This window comes from Diachasma alloeum, unplaced genomic scaffold, assembly GCF_001412515.2.
Source record: "Diachasma alloeum isolate Michigan unplaced genomic scaffold, Dall2.0 Dall_scaffold_00651, whole genome shotgun sequence".
Taxonomy (NCBI): domain Eukaryota; kingdom Metazoa; phylum Arthropoda; class Insecta; order Hymenoptera; family Braconidae; genus Diachasma; species Diachasma alloeum.
In genome coordinates, this window is record NW_021680783.1 from 582,081 (window position 1) to 602,357 (window position 20,277).

Sequence of the window (20,277 nt, forward strand, 5' to 3'; positions counted from 1 at the left end):
GCTGTAGGATTACAATAGCTAGCTATCCTACCAAATTTCAACTTCCTATCTCGATTTTTTCTCGAGCTAGCGTGCGTACAAGGTTTTTACGCAAAAAACAGAAAAACCGCAGTATCTCGAAAACTTAGTATGAACGGGTATACATATTTTGAGTGATCGAGATAGAAAAAATCGAGACAAATATTTTGAAAAAAAAAAAATTCGATCGGGTGAATAGTTCTCGAGATATTAAGGAAAAACGAAATTTCGATAAATGACTATATCTCAGAAACTACTGGACCGATTGACTTCAAATTGCACTCAAAAATTGCGCACTGATAGTACCTATTTTAATGCAAAACTGCAGATTTTTATGGATGAATTTCACGGTATTAATGTTATTTTTTCTAAAAAATAATCGACGAAAACTCAATCTGTCACACACAGATGTACAGACATTTTTTCTAAACATCATTTCTTTACGTTTTATAACATAGATTCTACCAATTCCATTGGTAGTAAGCTTCCGAATGAATCCGTACCATTTCCCTGTTCCTAAGACAGGCATACATACGATCGAGATAGAAAAAATCGAGACGAATATTTTGGAAAAAAAAATTGAATCGGGTCAATGGTTGATGAGATATTAAGGAAAAATGAAATTCAGATAAATTACTATATCTCAGGAACTACTTATCCGATTTAGCTCAAACACAATACCAAGCTGTAGGATTACAATAGCTAGCTATCCTACCAAATTTCAACTTCCTATCTCGATTTTTTCTCGAGCTAGCGTGCGTACAAGGTTTTTACGCAAAAAACAGAAAAACCGCAGTATCTCGAAAACTTAGTATGAACGGGTATACATATTTTGAGTGATCGAGATAGAAAAAATCGAGACAAATATTTTGAAAAAAAAAAAATTCGATCGGGTGAATAGTTCTCGAGATATTAAGGAAAAACGAATTTTCGATAAATGACTATATCTCAGAAACTACTGGACCGATTGACGTCAAATTGTGCTAAAAAATTGCGCATTGATAGTACCTATTTTGATGCAAAATTGCAGATTTTTATCGATGAATTTCACGGTATTAATGTTATTTTTTCTAAAAAATAATCGACGAAAACTCAATCTGTCACACACAGACGTACAGACATTTTTTCTAAACATCATTCCTTTATGTTTTATAACATTCTACATCATTTCCAGGCAAAATTAGAATATATAAAAATCGGTCAAATACAATGCTTCCATTCGGAAGCAAAAAGGAGTAAAGTTGAAGCTAAAAATTTGAAATTTTGTGGGATAATTGGCATTGTTTAGGAGCAAATCCAGACGAAATTTCAGCTCGATCGGTCGAGTAGTTTTTGAGATATAGCAGATTTTTAAAAAATCTTTTTTCCTCCATGTCTAAAATACTACGGGACTAAATTGAATTTAGTTGACGCCAAAATATTCTTTGTGATTATTTATATCAACTTATAATATCTCAACTTAACTACGGGCAACTAGGTAGTAATTGGCATTTTCCAATTTTTTGTATATTTTTTATAAAATCCTTGTAGTCGCGATAACTCGAGAAAAAATTGAAATAGGAAGCTGAAATTTTGTACGATTGTAGGTTCCATCATACTAAAGGATGGTATTTTGGCTGGGCCGAATCAGATGAGTAGTTTGGGAGATATTTAATTTTTTCAAATTTTTTTTGAAAAACTATTTTCCGCAATATCTCTTCAATGGCTGGTCGGATTTCAACTTTTTTTTTTAAATACTCGTCCCGATGTCCTCTATCAAAATCAATCATAGTACATTAGAGTACAAGGGCACAAATTTCGTTTTCAACGAATGTGTAGTTTACAGGCCGAGCCGAAGGCGAGGTACACACATTCGTTGAAAACGAAATTTATTACCGAGTGCTCTATAATATTTTATGTTAAGTCGTGCAGAAGTCGAGTTTTGAGCAGGCTGCGCGAAGCGCCGAGCCGAAGGCGAGGCCTATAATCACATTCGTCAGAAAATACTTTTGGACCGTGTAATGAATGCAATTTTTCGTCAGAAGGCCCGTAAACCGCGATCAAACCGAGCGAAGCGAGGTTAGAATCGCGGTTTACCGGGTCTTCTTACGAAAAAATATTAATAGCCTCCCTCACAAAGTTTTCGAGATATGAGCGTTTTTCTTTTTTTTCATATGAAAGGTTATTGTGACATAGCATATGACGCGTAGATGTTGGAATAAAAGTCTGAAATTTTGCCTACTTGATAGTATTATTGAGCCATACTTGCGTATAAAATGTGGGGCTGAATGATTCGATACTTCTTGGCATAGGGCAATTCATAAAAAAAAAATTTTTCTTAAATTATACATTGCAACTTTGTCGATGATTCCTGCATCGTAAAGGCTTAATTAGGCATGGGCAACGATAATTATGGTCTATTTTCCTGTTTTTCCGTCCTATATTCTCAATAGTTAATAAAATATTCTCATAATTGTGACAAAGATAAATTCGGAAGCTTACTACCAATGTGATTGGTAGAAATGAAAATAATAAAAAAAAATGAATATATGCCTTCTGTCGCATAGCCTCTGCCAGGCTGCTTGTTTAGCCTACAGATTTAGCGGGGATCTGCTCGAATATGGGTTAAATATTGATCTTTTTTTCATAATTTGCCAAATCAACGGATCAAATAGATAGTTCATAATTTTTTTTCTCATTTGGCATTGATATTTTCCGAAATGAATGATCAAGCAAATTGATATCGGGAGAATAGAAAACCTCTGCCATGTGCCAGTTTCTGCCAATTAGGAAGGCCAGTTGAGAAAGTTGACTTCCCTCAACATTAACAATAACGACATTTCGACAATGATCGAAAATTTCCAATCGAAAATAGTATATTTCAGGACGAATGCCATGGGGTTCTTTACTCGCGCGGAGTTGGCGTCCGAGCCGAAGGCGAGGACTGGCCAACCACACGAGTAAGAAAACTCTATGGCACTAGTCGTGAACAATATTTTTCCGTAGTAATTTTTACTTTTTCGAGTTGGGGAAGGGCCAATACCAATCCCCAAACTCGTAAAAGGGAAAATCACTACGGAAAAATATCGTTCACGACTAGTGACATGGGTTTTTTTTTACTGACGAGGCGAGGAAATGGAAACGGCGAGTGCGATAGGAAAAAGCCCATGACACTCACCTTGAAATATACTATTTCAATTTTTGTTTCAAGCATTTTTTGACGCGTTCCACACGACTGCAACAAATGTATGAAAAAAGTATGCGAATCTCTGTTGATGAAACGCATAACCATATTTTGTCATATGCAAATAATTTTTAGTTCACAGAAAAGCATCTATAACTTTGAATCCGAATTCGCGGGCAAGATTTAGTGGAATATCCCCTATAATTCTTTTTTTTAATGTAGTCTATGTGGATGAACTCTATCGATTGACATCAATTAAAATCAAATAATCATAGGGTTTCAGAGATATTCATATTTCCCCACAAATCAATTTTTCAACGATCACTCAACCACACTGAGAAAAAACATGATTTTTGCCAAATATGCATTTACTTGAGAGAAGTATTTATTTTTTCAATACCGTATGTCTCCAACCGAATCATTTCCAGGCAATTCTCATTAGGTTTCAATTATAACAATTATATTGCTCTAGAAGATGACCATGTTAGTTATGACCGTGAGGGAACTCCCTTAATGATTACAAACAGTAAAAAATTAATCGCAATTCTTCTCTGTAGAAAATAAGAAATTCAGAAAAAAAGAATAATCATTGGAGGAGTTCATGCAAGGTCATGTGCAACATAGTCATCCTCTAGAGCAACATGATTATCATAATTGAAATAATAAGGCTCACCTTGGAGTGATTCGATTGGAGAAATACGCCTTTGAAAAAATAAATGCTTCTCTCAAGTAAATCAATATTTACCAAACATCATTTTTTTTCTCAGCGCAATCATAATTGGAAAGTATCTAATTATGACTTGAAAAAATGATGTCAATGGCCTCTCCATTCTTTCGGAATATAATGAAAATGGCGCCATTCATTGTTGAGTTACAGCCTTTTGTTTGCAACTTTTGCCATCACCAGCAAAATCAATGGAATAACGGTTTGAAAAAATTGAAGAAATATTTTTTACTAATTACCTGATGTATCGAATGAGGATATTAGCAGTAAAATTGATTTTCCTCCCAGTGTCCAGTTCTTTTAATAAATAATAAGCTATCAGTAATCCTCCAACAGCGAAAAATCCATCGACAATAATTGGTCCGTTGTAAAGAAGTATCGAAGAAGGTACAGTGTAAGTCTAAAAAATAAAACCAAACATACGTGAATCATTGTATTTTGGTCGAAAATTTTCTCCATTTCAAAACAGTTCTCTTGATATTGCTTGATATTGTTCATCAATTATTAATTAATGAGCAATATTTGAAATAGTTGTAAATAAAAAAAAATTATTCACGTCCCAAACGTGAGACTAGAAATTTGAAATAAATTCATGCAAGTTCCTTATTGTAATATTTTGAGATGGACTTGGGCCAACTGAGAATGACGGGCCTGGAGAAATACGCCCCTAAAAAAATAAATTCTTCTCCCAAGAAAATAATTCATTGGCAAATTTTTTTTCTCACTGTAGATGGTATAAGACAATCTTCACGCAACTCGATGTGACGGGGGGATTTTCTAATCAAGTCGCCTTTCGACTCGAAGACTATATATGCCAACTAGTCTCGGTACGGGCTCACGGGGTCTTCGACCATTTAGAGATGTTCAGGAAGGGATTGTGTAAAATGTCTTTTTAATGACCGAACACCAGTTAAAAATAAGACGAATGTAATAGGGAACTGGTACGAGTTCACCGAGTATTTTTCCACGATACCCTCCCCCCCCCTAATGAACAATTAATTTTTTTGCATTAATTATTTGTTTTTAGACATATATAATCCATCTTCAATGCATGAGAAATCTCATTTCAATAGCCTGCGGCTTTTAAAACTGATAGTACACGGAAAAAAAAGAAACGGAAATACTGAAATCGCAGGTATTTCGCCTGAGATTCGTACGAAGAGGATGCTTCGACAGTAAAACGCTGGCGTTTCACCAATTTCCCACGTATATAAAAACACAACTGTTTTGTGAATTGAATCATATGGTGATCAGTACATGATTCACATTAAATAGGGAAAAGACAGGGGATTCTCAGTATAATTTATAAAAGACAGGGGAGTTTCAGTACAGTCAATAATACAATTGTTCAATCGTTGGCGAATCACCCCAACATCAGCAGACATTAGTGATGTAGGGAATAAGTATACCATGAAATCTAGATATATGTCTATAAAAACGAAATAGAAATTTTTTCTTTTCTATCCCAGTCCCCATTAATGTGTTCCTTTCGTTAGTTTTTCCGTCCGTGCAGAATAATGCCTTGCGTAAATGTGATAGTTTTTCCGAAATTCTCAAGCTTTTCATGGAACATTCGACTTCCCATTGAACTTCCTAATAATTAACGCTAAAGAACGGAATATTGTCTTGCGCTGCGCAAGGAAAACGACGAGATATATCTGGCGAAGCGGTCCGCTCATACGAATCTCCGGCTAAATACCTGTGATCTCAGGTTTTCCGCAGTTTCCTTTTTTTCCGTGTAGTCTCCCCTTAATGAAGGGCCATGAAAGGAAAATAAAAGGGGGAAAAATTAGTGCTAGCATGAGTTTCCGAGAAAGAATCGTCGGGGAAGCTGTTGGGCTCTGTTGGTCGAATGTGAGGAGAGAGGGGAGTTGCCGTTATCCATTGAATAAGGCCCTCATAAAGATTGGGTTAGGTTGGCTCGAGTCATTCTGTAATTGGTCCAGCGTTCGATCACCCGTGTGACGTCATTACCCACTTCAAAGCGTTTGATATCTTTAACTTTCAACAATCAATTATTAATTATCGAGCAATATTTCTAATGTTAGAGTCGAAACTTGAAGATGAGAAAATTTAAAAAAATTGATGCAAGTTCCCTATTAAATAAAACGAATAAATCAATACGATATCAAACTAATAATGGGTTCGGTTGTGCACTCGATTCTGTAGATTTTTAGCGAAGAGTGGACATTCCTTCGATTCCAACTCTTCCGGTACTCTCCCTAAAAGCCGTTGCTAGCCTAAAATGCTTGACAAGCATTCCCACGGTTTTGAGTCTCTAACACATTTTTATTTTGTCACTGACAATGTCTCTATACCAAAAAACATCTTCATCAGCAACGCTGGGTTTAGGTTTCACCGTAAGACTACTTGTATTTCATTTTGCAATTCTGCGGTGAATTCGTAAACTAGGATAAGTACATTTTTTTTGAAAATTCATTTTTTTCGTTAAATCGCTTCCCAACAATTTGAGGAAACCATTTGGCAAAAAAAATTTTTTTTTTTTAAATGCACTTTTTCTAGTTTACCAATTTACGACAGAACTCTTAACAAACAAAAATCACATCATTCAATATTTTAAAGCCATTATGAAATCGTCGTGTAAATATTTCCTATGACAACGATGTTTTTTTCATAAATGCATTTTATCATAAGAAGTCGAATGTACAGGGTGACAAATGGGAAGTATTTCTTTCTTTGATGAATTGTACGAATGGAGTGACCTCTCCACATTCATTTGCAATTGGTTTGTATTGCATTGTAAATTTCCGGTGATAATAATTACCATCTTAATAGAATGGTGAGAATTATTTGAGAGCACATCAGGAATTTTCATCAATAGATAATTCTAATGCAACTCAAACACATGATATATCGTATTTCGATACAGGTAGTTTTTTTTTACTTAGTTATTGATATAAGTGCGATGGATTTTTCACAAGCGTGATGTTGGAGGCCCGAGGCAAAGCCGAGGGCTGCCAATCACAGGAGTTGAAAAATCCCCGTCGCACATGTATCAAACTGAACGGTGGCTTTTTTCGTTTACAAGTAAAGGAAAAGGCACTTTGCGGCACGATGCAAAAGTAGCAATGGTGACAAATAGTATATTTCGATACAATTGCGAAAAGTCTTTTCGTTTACAAGTTTCGACTTTTCGTTTACTAGTAAACGACTCCTTCCCCGCGTTCCTTTCTTCATTGAATTATCTTCAAGGCCCACAGTAGCTGGAATGCTTACATGTTCAAGGTACTCTGGATTAACCATAGGATTAGCATAATACTGCATGTATCTGTGACCAAACATTGCAGCGCACATGAAGAAGAACCGAATGAAGTGGATGCTGTCCAATCCTGGGTGCGAGTACGATACTTCCATGATACTTTTCATATTCCTTCTCGCTGAGAAGCAGAGCAGTAGGTCCGTAGCAAAGCCCCCATCGTATGTGTCTTTTTCGTGCTTTATTGCATTGTCGTACCACGTGCTTATACAAACCAAAGCAACTAGTGTCAGAATGATGTAACTGTAATTAAGAGAAAGCCTCCATTAAATATTCATCTTCAGTATGAAAATTTTTGTCTCTCGTATATCCTTTCAGGTTTTTACGATTTGTTCCCTTCCCACCCCCCAACTCCACGTATGAAAAAATTCAATAGAAAACCTAGCGAATTCGCTAGAAAATTCTATTGGAATTCTATAGGAATGCTATGGGGTTTCTATAGGATTTCTGTGGTAATTCTATTGAAAAATTATATTTGTTTTTTGCGCTGATTCTATTAGATATTCGATACGAGAAAGTCAATAGGTGAGTATGTCACTAATAACATAAAGAATGGGAACAATCTAGAATAACTTGATGAAAATTCAATTATATTTTTCAATTAATAGTCGATGTTATCTTCTTCATGTTGATAGCAATTCTAATCCACTAACTCGAGTGATATTCCGGAATTAAATATCCAATGTAGATAAATTATCAATTTAAAAGTGAATCCCGAAAGAGTCCGTGTGTAAGCAAAAAATTATTTATTATTTTTCAGTCAAAGATGGTGCAACGAAGTCTCCTCAATCATCAGAAAAAGTGATTTCATATGTTACCCCATCAGTTGAAAAAATGCGGAATTTTTTTCAAACCTGAAAATATTCCAGAAAGACTCAATATCATACCAATTGGAGATGCTTAATAAGAAGACGTCCTCTATGAATGTCTGCGTTAAGGGTGCACGTCTACGATACACAAGCAAATGGGGGCTTGTGTGAGCGCGTGTGTGTATACCTCTTTGACGGCCATATTGGCAAAAAACAGCGCCCTCAACGATATTTCCTGTTCCCAATAGACCTTGGCAGAGGTCGAGCAATAAACGTGAAAAAAATTCTAAGAGAATTAGAATTTAGAGAGAAAAACTTCTAATTCTCTCAATATCATACCAATAGACCTTGGCAGAGGTCGAGCAATAAACGTGAAAAAAATTCTAAGAGAATTAGAATTTAGAGAGAAAAACTTCTAATTCTCTCAATATCATACCAATAGACCTTGGCAGAGGTCGAGCAATAAACGTGAAAAAAATTCTAAGAGAATTAGAATTTAGAGAGAAAAACTTCTAATTCTCTCAATATCATACCAATAGACCTTGGCAGAGGTCGAGAATTTCGGCGCATCAACTTTAGACTGGCATGTGTTCCCTTTAATACTTGTGTGAACAACAACTTGTTTTTCCTCTCCTATCCTCTTCAAGGGCTCCTTCAAGGCCTTCTCCACGTCTTCCGCTGAACATGACGATGGCACGCACAAGGCCAATTCCAAAGTGTACCTTCTCACTCGTCGGAAGTCACCTTTTTCCTGTAAGATTCAGTACCATTCATTGATGGAATTTTGTTATGTGTGATTTCATGAATATGTGATTGATACGAGTCATTTGAATCCAGTCGGGTTGTTAGCACATGATGTAATGCAGTTTGTGTAAGACATGTAAATTCGTTTGATTTCATTGCCATGGTCAACTATGTTTTCCGGTTTTCAATAAAATAAAATATTTCCTATGAAACATTTATATTCTTTATTGCCATAAAAAAACGCACCGAAAAGCTGCGCGATTTCTTAATACACTGAGAGGAAAAATTAGCTCTGCCGAAAAACTATATGTTCCACGTGAGAATATTTGATGGAGTGGAACGGATTTACTTGTGAAGCTAAGGGGAGATTACTATTGGAGTGAGATTTCTCATGGATTGAAGATCGAGTATATATGTCTAAGAACGAATAATTAGTGCAAAAAAAATAATTGTTTATTGCTCATTTGCCCCGCAGGTGCTTAAAATGTTAAAAATAGTCCAGGGCCTACGATTTTTGAGTTATAAAGGTTTTTTATTTCAAAATTTTTGAAAAAATGTGTGCAGTAACTATTACGCATTATTATTTTTGAAATTCGACTCCTACACAGCTAAATTTGTTTTGTTTAATATAATAATTAGCGTCATTCGTGTAGAATAGGCAGAAAGATTATGCTCCAAATATTAAAAATATAATCTCGATTCTTTCAGAAACATTTTTTGGGCTATTTTACATGAATGGTCTAATTTTTTATCAACAAAATAACGAAATTAGCTGTGTAGGAGTTGAATTTCAGAAAACTAATTCGTAATTGCTATTGCACACATTTTTTCAAAAATTTTGAAAAAAAACTGTAATTAACAAATTGGAGGTCCTGGACTATCTTTAACATTTTAAGCGTTTTCAGGGTAAAGGATCAATAAACAATGATTTTTTTCTACTAATTATTCGTTTTTAGACATATATATTCGATCTTCAATGTATGAAAAATACATTGAAAATCTCCCGCGATTTTTAAAACTCATAGTAGTCTCTCCTTAACCAACTTGATAGAAAGAAATTCAATATCTCTCACAAAAATTAAATTTTTGTCGTGATCATTGGAAATATCCCAAGAAGAAGTCGATCTGTTGGTAACACCTCTCCTTATTACGGGATAGTGATGTTATTGAACAATTCATCATTAATTTTCATTATGGGGACATGCCATTATTGATAATTTGTTATAGGGACAATTCATCATTGGGACAATTTATTATGTAGACATTTCATCATTTTTCGTTTGTCGTTTTTCCTTTTTTTGCTAAATATAATTATTCTTCTGTATTTTTAGTATCTTTTTATGTTGTAGACCTCTCTATCATTGGCGTTATTCTCATTGTTGTGGCAACGTAAAATTAGTAGTAATCATGATTTTTAATATCAACAGTTATTTGTTTTTTTTTATTTATTATTTGAAGGCACTTGATCGATCATTGAATGAGTATTTTAACAATAAGTATTATAAGTTTAATTTTTTCCCCTCTCTTATCAGTACTTATTTCCCTTTTCCCCCTCTTCCCCCTCCATTAGTCTATAATTTAGAATCTCTTTTTCGCTCCTTATTGAATTGAATTGTCCGTGTGATGAAATGTTCGCGTGATGAATTGTCCACATGATGAATTTGTCGGATGATGAGATGAGCTGTGATGAATTGTCCTGTAATAAAATGGAATGATGAATTGTCCATTGTTAAAGAGAGGTAGATTCCATCTGTTGGCAGGAAAAAGTATAATCTATTGTACGACAATCATTTGAACTGAGAGAATTTCATAGGTTTATACCATAGAATGAATACATTGACGAGAAAAGAATATTTTTTCCCAAAAAAAAAGTTGTCCCCTCGAAATTATTTAGTTTTGCCAATAACAAGAAAAGTGTTATTTCCTCTTGAAATTATCATTTATTCCATGGAAATTATAAGTATTTATTGGACAAAGATACATGGAAAAAATATAAAATTATTTTTTACTATGTGAATATAGTAATCGAGGACCATTCGCCACACTCAAAATTTACTGTTGAACGTAGTAAAAATTGCGAGTCGGTATAGTAGAAAGTGGTAGACTAAAAGTAAAATTTCATTTGAGACGAGTAAAAATTCGGTTAAGATAAATCAAATTCCTAAGTTATTTCGGTATGGTTCTCGATTACTATGTTCACATTGTAATTTTTCAGTTTATATTCTCTCCGTGTATACACTACTCAATCATATTCACCTGGCAAACGCGAAGCCTCATATAATTCTCTGTAGAACGAATATATTTACCCGAAAGATATAAATGTCTCCCGAGAACAATTACTATTACGAAAATGATGGTGTTTTAGTGGAAAATTAATTTTTTATCGACAAGTAAATTAATTCAAATCGACAAAAGATCCCTTCAGGGGAACATACACTTTTTCGGCAGAACTAATTTTTTCTCTCAGTGTAGAATCGGCAAAAAAAATAATAGAATATTCAATAGAAGTTCAGTTCTTTTTAAAGATTGAAAAGACGTATATGAAATGAAAAAAATTGAAGTGCTTGGCATTTGACTCGGGTGGGTATCGAAGCCCAGGACCTTTCACTATCCGAGCGAGTGCTCACTGAGCTAGGGTAACCAGACCAATAGATGGATACCTAGATACCGACCAAAAGATAGACGATTTCGACTTTTTTTAGTATTCTATAAAAAATATAATAGAAATCATATTACAAATTTCCATTTTTGATAATAAAACTAATGGATAATAATACGATGATTTTCCGAAAAAAATGTATTCAACCGTGAAAAATCCGAAAATGTATGGGAATTACATGATTTTCAGCAAAACTGAAATCTCGCTTCAAAAAAAGTTGCCAACTTGAAGTACTTGAATATCCTCAACTGAATGAATCAGAGGAATGATGACGATTTCTGACATTTCAAACAAATATAAATTCCGGGAATCCATGTCTTTTCAACTAGGCGACATTTCAACTGCTCAGATTTAAATACACGCCATACGGATGACATTATTATTAATTATTGCCTAGTTGAAAAGACTGAATTCCCTAAATCTCTCAAAACGTCAACAATTCAAACAAAATATTAAAGCATGGAAAATCCTTAAAAAAACAACTATTAATACTAAATTATTGATCTCTTGTAATTGTTAATATAAAAACAAATTGAATCTTTGTATGATATTAATCATTAATGTATTAGTTCAGTGGTTAAATTGAGTTGGGTTACATTGTCTGTTGAAAAGCAAAGAATAGAAACAATATTATCGAATGAACTATTAATACTAAATTATTTGTCTCTTATAATTGTTTATAGAAAAACAAATTGAATCTTTGTATGATATTAATCATTAATGTATTAGTTCAGTGGTTAAATTAAGTTGCATTACGTTATCTATTGAAAAGCAAAAAATAAAAAAAATGGAAATAAAAAAAATGTCAGCTAATTAAAAAAAAAAAGTAATTTCACAAAAACTAGGTGATATGTTGTAGTTTAAAATTTCAATTAAAATGTCGTAGTTGAAATGTCACCTAGTTGAAAAGACGTGCCACCAAATTCTGGGGAAAAATTCGATTTCCAAATAACTTACTGATTTTTATATTCAAGGTAAATAAGGAAAGTCTTCCGAATAAAAATCTAAAGATACAAAAATGATATGATATAGGACGAGGTCACGTCATCACGTGCCATTTTACGCTATTTAAATAACGCGTTTTGTCACAAAAACCATGACATTAAAATATCATCGTTGATACTCACCTTGACAGCCTCCCATGCTGACTCATTGGGATCAAAATTCAGGGTGAATGGAGCCGTTCTGCTTGGCGGTGAATTTATCTTCTTATAATGAATCTTTACGAGACAATAACGACCATTAATCTCCTCAGGTTCTAATCCAGCATCCTGACGTGGAATTTTAGCATTCAATTCATAACACTCGTCGAAATTTCCGTAGTGACGTGTGTGACCTGCTATTATACCCTCAGGATACTTCACGGAAGAGTCAAACACTAGAAAAACATGATTTTCCTTTCATAGAATTCATCACTTGAAAATGCTAATTTTTTGTTTTTTCATGACCAATTGAAATTCTTTGACAAACCTTTCTTATTTACGAGCTAAATCTGTGATGAATTGACACAAAGATTATACATAGTAAGTATGGTAATATCAGTGATTGAGCGATTAATTGAGTGATGAGTGATTGTGCACTAGACGAACATGAGTAATGATATTGAACCATAAAGTGGGCACTCATACAATACTTAAAACTCGAGAGTTTTGCTGTTACCAAAATTTACTCAAAGAGAAAAGATTTACTCAAAGAGAGCAGGTTTTTCCCTCAATTGAGGTTTTCCCTTGGTTTTCGGCGAATGCGGTGCAGGGGGTTGGGAGGTGGGAAGGAACAAATCCACCATACACGGACGTACGGGGTACGCGGACCAGCCGAAATTGAGCCTCCAAGAGACCAAGTTCGCCTGTGTGTGGAGGGTCACGGACCAGGTCCGGCAGACCGGGTCCGTGGTGTGTGGTCTTTCAAGACGGCTTGAAAACCGGGTCCGTCGCCTACCAAAATTGCCTTCAAGTTCGTCCGTGTATGGTGACAACGGACCCGGTACGCGGACCGGGAGCATTTGCGCATGCGCCATCCCCGAAGAAAAAAAGACTAGAATCTATTTTCCTTTAATAATATTCATGTTTTTATAATAAAGTAATATTAAATAATTCGTCAAATATATTCATCATTCCCCTTGACCCAAATTATGAATTTATTGATTAGAAATTGAATCATTTTGCACGCGACAAAGAGTAATTCCTAATTTCTATGGAATAGATCTTCGATGGGATTCTTATAGAGAATTTATCCAGAATAAAGGAATTATTTGTTTCTCCTGAATAAAATATTTCCATTGAAATACATATATGAAATTATCCATTTACAGTGAGAATATTGTTGAAATGCATACGAAATATTAACTTTTATTTCATCTTTCATCATTTTTCATCATTTTTGAAGTAAAAACAAAAACATTCGATAATCGGAATACTCTTAATCGAAGCGATTCATCGCGGAATTATTTAAAATCATATGAAGGTATCAATATCGCAGACATTCTCGTCGTTCCGTGTATGGGGGTGTACAGAATATAGACCGTATTCGCACGGACCGGGTCTGCGTACGCCGTGCACCTGTGTATGGCGGCCTTAAGGACCTAAAAAGGTACACGAGAGAAAAACAAGCAGGGGACAACGAGCATATGATAGCGCGCCATGTGACAGTGAGCATGCCACTGAGGGATGTCCTATTTTTTTCGCCATCAATACATTGATGGTGGGCTTCCAAAAGGTCTGAAATATTACAAAAGTGTATAGCTTCACAACACTAACTACTATCAAAAATTTCCGATGATTACGGCCGCCTCCATGGGTGTTATCAAAATTCCAATGTTTCGAATACTTCGTATGAGGGTATATAATATATTTTCTGTCCAAATTTCAAGTGGATATCTCGATTTTTGCACAAGCTTGAGTGTTTACAAAAAATTGGATAGATCGGTCTGAAATTTTGCAGAGTTAGTCCTTATTAAGACCTATAATCTGATCAAATTTTAGATTTTTTGGAATTACTTTAGCCACTTAACTACTGAATTTTCTAAAAATTGACCAGCGGGAAGGTGGCGGTGGACGTGGTCACATACATACCTGGTCGCCAAACTTCGTATTTTTACGTTTCAGACCATTCAACATCAATTCCAATTAACATTAGAGAATGTGAAAATCGAAGGATTGCAATGCTGCCATTCGGAAGCCAAAAATAATAATGGTGATTATGAATAAGATTTCTATTTTTCTTTAAAAAAAACTCGTGAACGAGAAATTGTTATTCATGTGTTTATAGAAAAAGATTCAATCTTTTTTGTTTTAAATCTAAACACAATAAGAGCGAATTATTAACTCTCTTTTTAATGGATGAATGACTACATAGCAATCATAGATAATATGCATAAACGACTGGCCAATTTATGAGCGCGCTCCGCCCTTTGCTGGTAATTATAATTGATCCTAGGCCCGGTTTCACTAATCCGTGTTGAGAAAATACCGAGTTAATAAAATAAAAATATTATTTTGTAATGTTTGTTCATTTCTAAAAAACTTATCTGCATCTAATAATTCATATGGAATAGTTGACATTAAATTATATCGAAATTTATATTTTGTGTTCCAAATGAGAGAATCCTCGTGGATTTCAGACAGGAATGACATTTATCAAATACTCTAATAGCGAGAGAAATTTCTCAGTGTAACAGAGAAGTGAACATATAAATGAAATTACATAATTCTCTGATATAACTGATGTGTAACATGATCTGCATCTACCGCATCTAAAGTTCACTATCGTCTTTGGAAAAAGGCTGTTTGACAATTTCACCCAAAACTCTGGATTATTTCATGATTTCGTAAATATGATACATCAACATTGTGAAATATTTTTCTTATTCTTCAACGGAATTCCATGAAGAGTCGGACTTTGATTTGAGTAACTGGAGGAAGAATTTTGAAACATAATAGGATTTGATTGATTTCCCTTCAGATTTAAGCACGAATCGTAACTTTCCATTTTTTTTCTTCTCAAAATCGTCCTTGGACCACAAGTGCTATCAGATTCGAACACTTTCAAAACGATGATTAGATCCCAAACAAGGGGCTATTCACAGAGTTAATCGTCGTGGCACTCGCTCGTGTAATTACTTGTAATCTTCGTGAAATCAATGAAATGACTGTAATCACGTGAATATCATACAGAGAGAAAAAGTTCTACACTGACAATGAGAAAACATATTTCTAATATCTGAAACATATTTACTTAAGACAAGTAATTTTTCTTCAATCCCTTAATTCTCCTAGACATCGGAACTCACGTGACCCGAGAACGGTCTCATGTTTTAAGGTATATCCCAAGACAATCGAACCCAAAAGTTAGTCCCTATGGATTTCCGTAAAAAATCTAAGTAACTTAATTTATTGTATTCTCATAAGTTACTGAGTGTTGCCATTCTCATGTGTTGTTGCTGTTGCAGAAGCCCGAATTTGATTATTTATTATCTCCTAAACTATGTAGTACAGTTAGTTAACATTTTTTCAAAATACCTGGGAACTATTATAAACATTATCTAGGAAAAACATAAGGCAATCTTAAGAAAAACGTGTTTTCTAGGGGTATACCTCAAAATATTCTTGTATTTAAGTATGATTTTGTCACAAACCAGCTCACTCAAATCGCGTAGAAGAATCCTCATCTTCAAGTATTTATTATTTTCACGATTTTTTATGCACCTCCAATGTTTCCATTAGAAATGTGAGTGACAAAAATGACCGGTCAAATGACTGTCAATGACCACCGTCATAACCGGTAATTACCGTGCCGAGAATCTGACCATAAAAAAATTATCAGAAAAAAATTATGTTTGGCCATAAGCATGAAACGACCGAATAAATTTTAATTGTCAAGTTCTGTCCGATGACCTTCAATTTCCCTGAAATTTCCAATACATTTTTCAGAAATTTTTATCACATCTATGTTTCACTGTAATTTCAAGGAATTTCATCATTGAAAATTCTGAATTTCGGGGAAAAATCAATGAGAACTTTAAATTTTGAATCAATTATTCCCTGAAAATTAATAGAAAACCGGAAAATTCCGATAAACATATTCTACAATTTTTAATTGTTTGGCACTGAATATTGATGTTTTCATTGAAAATTCAAATAACTTGCAGAACTCTCGTCTTCATAGTTCTCAAAATTTTGGAATTCGATTAATTTTTTAGTCATATCTGATATTTCGTGATTTTTTTTCCCTTAAATTCCATTCAGTGGCACTGTCCTCAAAATTACTAGTCAACGGTCCATGAAATTTCATTTTTATAACAATGTATCAGTGAGAGCGAGGCCACTGATAATAATTAATAAATAAAATAATAATTAATAATAATTCAATTCCAGTAAAACGTTTTCCGATCGAACCCTTAAAATTTCCAACTATACACTGAGAAAAACGAACAAGTTCTCAAGCAAGTCTTATTTGGGCCAACAAAATCGTTAGTTGAAAATTATAAAAAAAATAATTGTTTGGTTCAAATTTGAAAGTCTCAAACATGAATAATTGCTCTGCTTTCAACAACAACAAAATATTTGGCTCAAGCGGCGGATCATTCATACAAGGCGGTACTTTTTCAGGATATAAATATCATCTGAGGGAAGTTCATCAAAATATATTTTGTCCTTAAGTTACAAGATTGCTGTCATATCATTATTTTTATTTCATTCAAGAATTCATTTTTTGTCTGTGATTATTAAACAACCGAAACGACAAACTACACTGATAGAACGGATTAGTTATTGTTAACGAATGGATTTTGGTTGGAGATTAGGGTCTATTCGGTCTCACCAAATGTTCATTCGTTAATAGTTAACGAATGTATATTTGAGGAGCCTTGTTTGACTTGACTTGCGCCATTCAAGTGAACCATTCGTTAACTATTAACGAATATTCATCTGGTCATATTCAACTCTACCATTCGTTGATAGTTAACGAATCTCGTTTGGAATAAATGAATCATTCTATCAGTGTACTATTCCTCGTTTCATATAAAACGAGCCTAACATGCCAGGAGCAAACTATACACGGAAACATCGAATAACGAAAAAGTAGTGCTAGAAATTACATTTCTTGCTTGCACAGAGAAAGATTTTTTTTGAAAAGACTAACTCTGTTTTGCAATAAAAATTTTCAATCTCGACGCACACGTCGCATGTTCGGCGCAAAAAATCTTTTTTGATAATTTTTAGCCAAAGATTTTTTTGGCACAAGTCAGACTTGTTTAAGAACTTTCTTGTTTTTCACTCAGTGTATAGACGATTTTTGATCATTTTGGCTCGTGTCTGCCGCGGCTTAACTGCGACGGTCATTCTGCATACAAAATTCCGTAAGGGTCAGTCATCGGTCATTTACGTCCGATGTGACCGAAAGGGGAGAAAACGGTCATTCTACACCTCTAGTTTCGATATATAATATATTCATGATGTAAAGCGGAACGGTAGTGGTAAATGAGAATAAAAAAAAAAGTTCTTTTGTAAAAAAAAACACTCGCCAAGAACGGGTGCGACCGTTGGTCTGTTTACAAGAAGTTGTGAAGTCCAGCAAAAGCTGTAGTGCCAAGTACAGATTAATAAAGTCTAAATATCTGACGCAACTCATTTAAAAACTAAAGAAGTAATGGAAATGATAAACATGATATTCAAAAATTGAGATGATGAAAATTTGAGGTGATGGAAAAGGTATTGTTCCGCCACTCGCTGAACGTAACATCACTGTCAAAAATATTATTCGACACATATGAGACAGGGATTTTCAGCTGGTGTGATTGGCAGCCCTCCGCTTCGCCTCGGGCCGCCAACTTTACAGTCGTGAAAATTGCGTCTCACTCGCATCGAAATATACCATTCTCTGATTCTATTTAAAAGTTCCGCAGCTTTCCTGCGCTTTTGTTTCAATAGAGAATGTTCATTAAAAACTACTTTCGAGACAAGGTTGATATAATTTCATCTTTCTACTCCTTCTTTCTTCTGTCATTTAAAAAAATCGATCTCATTAAAAAATTTTCTAATAGTGCTTTTAGAGACACGCACGAAAAATGTTTATGGAAAAACTTAGCGAATTCGCTAGAAAATTGTATTGAATTTCTATTGCAATTTCATTGAAAATTCTATTAGTTATTTTCCGATTCTATTAAAAAATTTCACAACTTATTCTTTTGATACATTTTCTATGAGATTCCGTGACATAAATCTTATAATTTTTTACCCATTTTTCTTCTCTCATTGAAAAAATAAAAAAAAATTTGAACCGAGGAATTTCTATAGAAAATATCTCAATACACACAGAAAAACCAAAACATAAATTGCAGTTTGCTAAACTAATTCACGCTGAACGTCATGAAAATCGGAATTTGGGCTTCAAAAAGGCGTATTTTATAGTAAAAATAAATACGTAGATTACGATTTTACATTTTTATTGTACGTCTTTTACGTTTCAATAAGCGTTTTTCACGCTTAAGAAATCGTAAATCACGATTTTAATACAAAATTTATTTTACCATTTACTTATGCATAATTTAGGAAAAAAACATTGTATTTTAACTTGTTTGTCTTCGACATTAATTACGGATAAGTAAACGTAAAATATAGGAACAATTATCGTAATTTACGAATACGAAACCATGAATTACGCTTATGTAATCGTAATTTACGGCGATTCTGAGCGTAATTCATGCCTTAACTTCAAGTGTAAAAGACGACTTCTTAAACGTAATTTACGTTTAGGTTTGTCTGGGTGTCAAATAAGTTGTATACAAAAATCAAATTCTATTCACCTCCTCTATAAAATATTCTCCACTGAGCATTTCAATTGGAAAAACGCACAGAAAAGCAGCGAATTTTTTTAATAGAATCAGCGAAAAACTAATAGAAGTCGAAGTTCAATAAAATCTTCCAGCTAATGCGGCATGTGCTCCCCTAAAATTTTTTGTATGTGTTATATGGAAATTCTGGGCATTTGGTTGTTACTAGTAAACTTGTTTAGCACAGATAATTTTTTCTCCCGGTGCAGGGTGAATAGTCTAATTATGGAAGACTGAAGACTCGTCGGAGGTTCAGACAATGGTTTAAAAATTAATTATTATTTGAAAAAATAAAGAAAAATACTGGTCGAATCCAAATTCACTAGGTTTCAGAAGAAAAAAGAAAAAACACATTATGTAATGAGAAATAATTGGGAAGAATGAAAAATTATGTTCAAGTCCAAAAGACCTATTACGGGATACTTTTGCTAAATATGGAACATCGTGCTCTCAATTACGGAACATTAGAACTTTGTGAGACGGTGAAAGGGCAGGAACCCGAAGTGATAAAGATATTTTTGTAGAAAGATGTCAACAAGTTTAGATTATAATTGAATATTGGAATTCTGATGCAAATTTTATTCTGCAAAGAAACTCTTACTAGCGGAAAAATGTAAAAATGAGTAATGCGATCACATAAACGCATAACTCGATTTTCTGCGTATATGAATTTGTCAGAACAATTTAACAAGGAATAGAAACTTAAATGTCATTATATTTTCCACTTATCGATTATTTATATACTTTTGACTGAACCACTCCGGCACGTGCCAACCGAAAACATCCATATTCCATCGATTGGAAATGCCACGAAAATCCAACCCAAATGGCGGAACACCCATATATTTGTAGAAATAAGAACTTTCCGAAAAAATGAATGTGAAAATATGAAAAAATGAAGCTTTTAGGATCAATATTAGTCTGGATTTACGACAGTTGATGATTAGTAACCCAAGTAACTTTGTTCGACACATTACCGGTCACACTGTCACATCTAACTACTTACTCACCTACCGCAAAATGGCAGGTCGACCACCGAATATATTCTCATATCA

At 34.1% G+C, this 20,277-nt stretch overlaps 1 protein-coding gene across 1 annotated transcript in view; it reads right to left on the reverse strand.

Moving 5' to 3' along the window:
- The window catches only part of LOC107043976 (nose resistant to fluoxetine protein 6), a 36,278-nt gene that overhangs the window by 14,241 nt on the left and 1,760 nt on the right, over nt 1-20,277 (reverse strand). Inside the window, exons 2-5 of the mRNA XM_015265704.2 lie at nt 12,522-12,772; nt 8,525-8,742; nt 7,143-7,425; nt 4,145-4,305 (exon numbers count right to left, since the gene is read on the reverse strand). Coding sequence (XP_015121190.1) covers nt 4,145-4,305; nt 7,143-7,425; nt 8,525-8,742; nt 12,522-12,772 — 913 coding nt within the window. The remainder of the gene's footprint in view (nt 1-4,144; nt 4,306-7,142; nt 7,426-8,524; nt 8,743-12,521; nt 12,773-20,277) is intronic.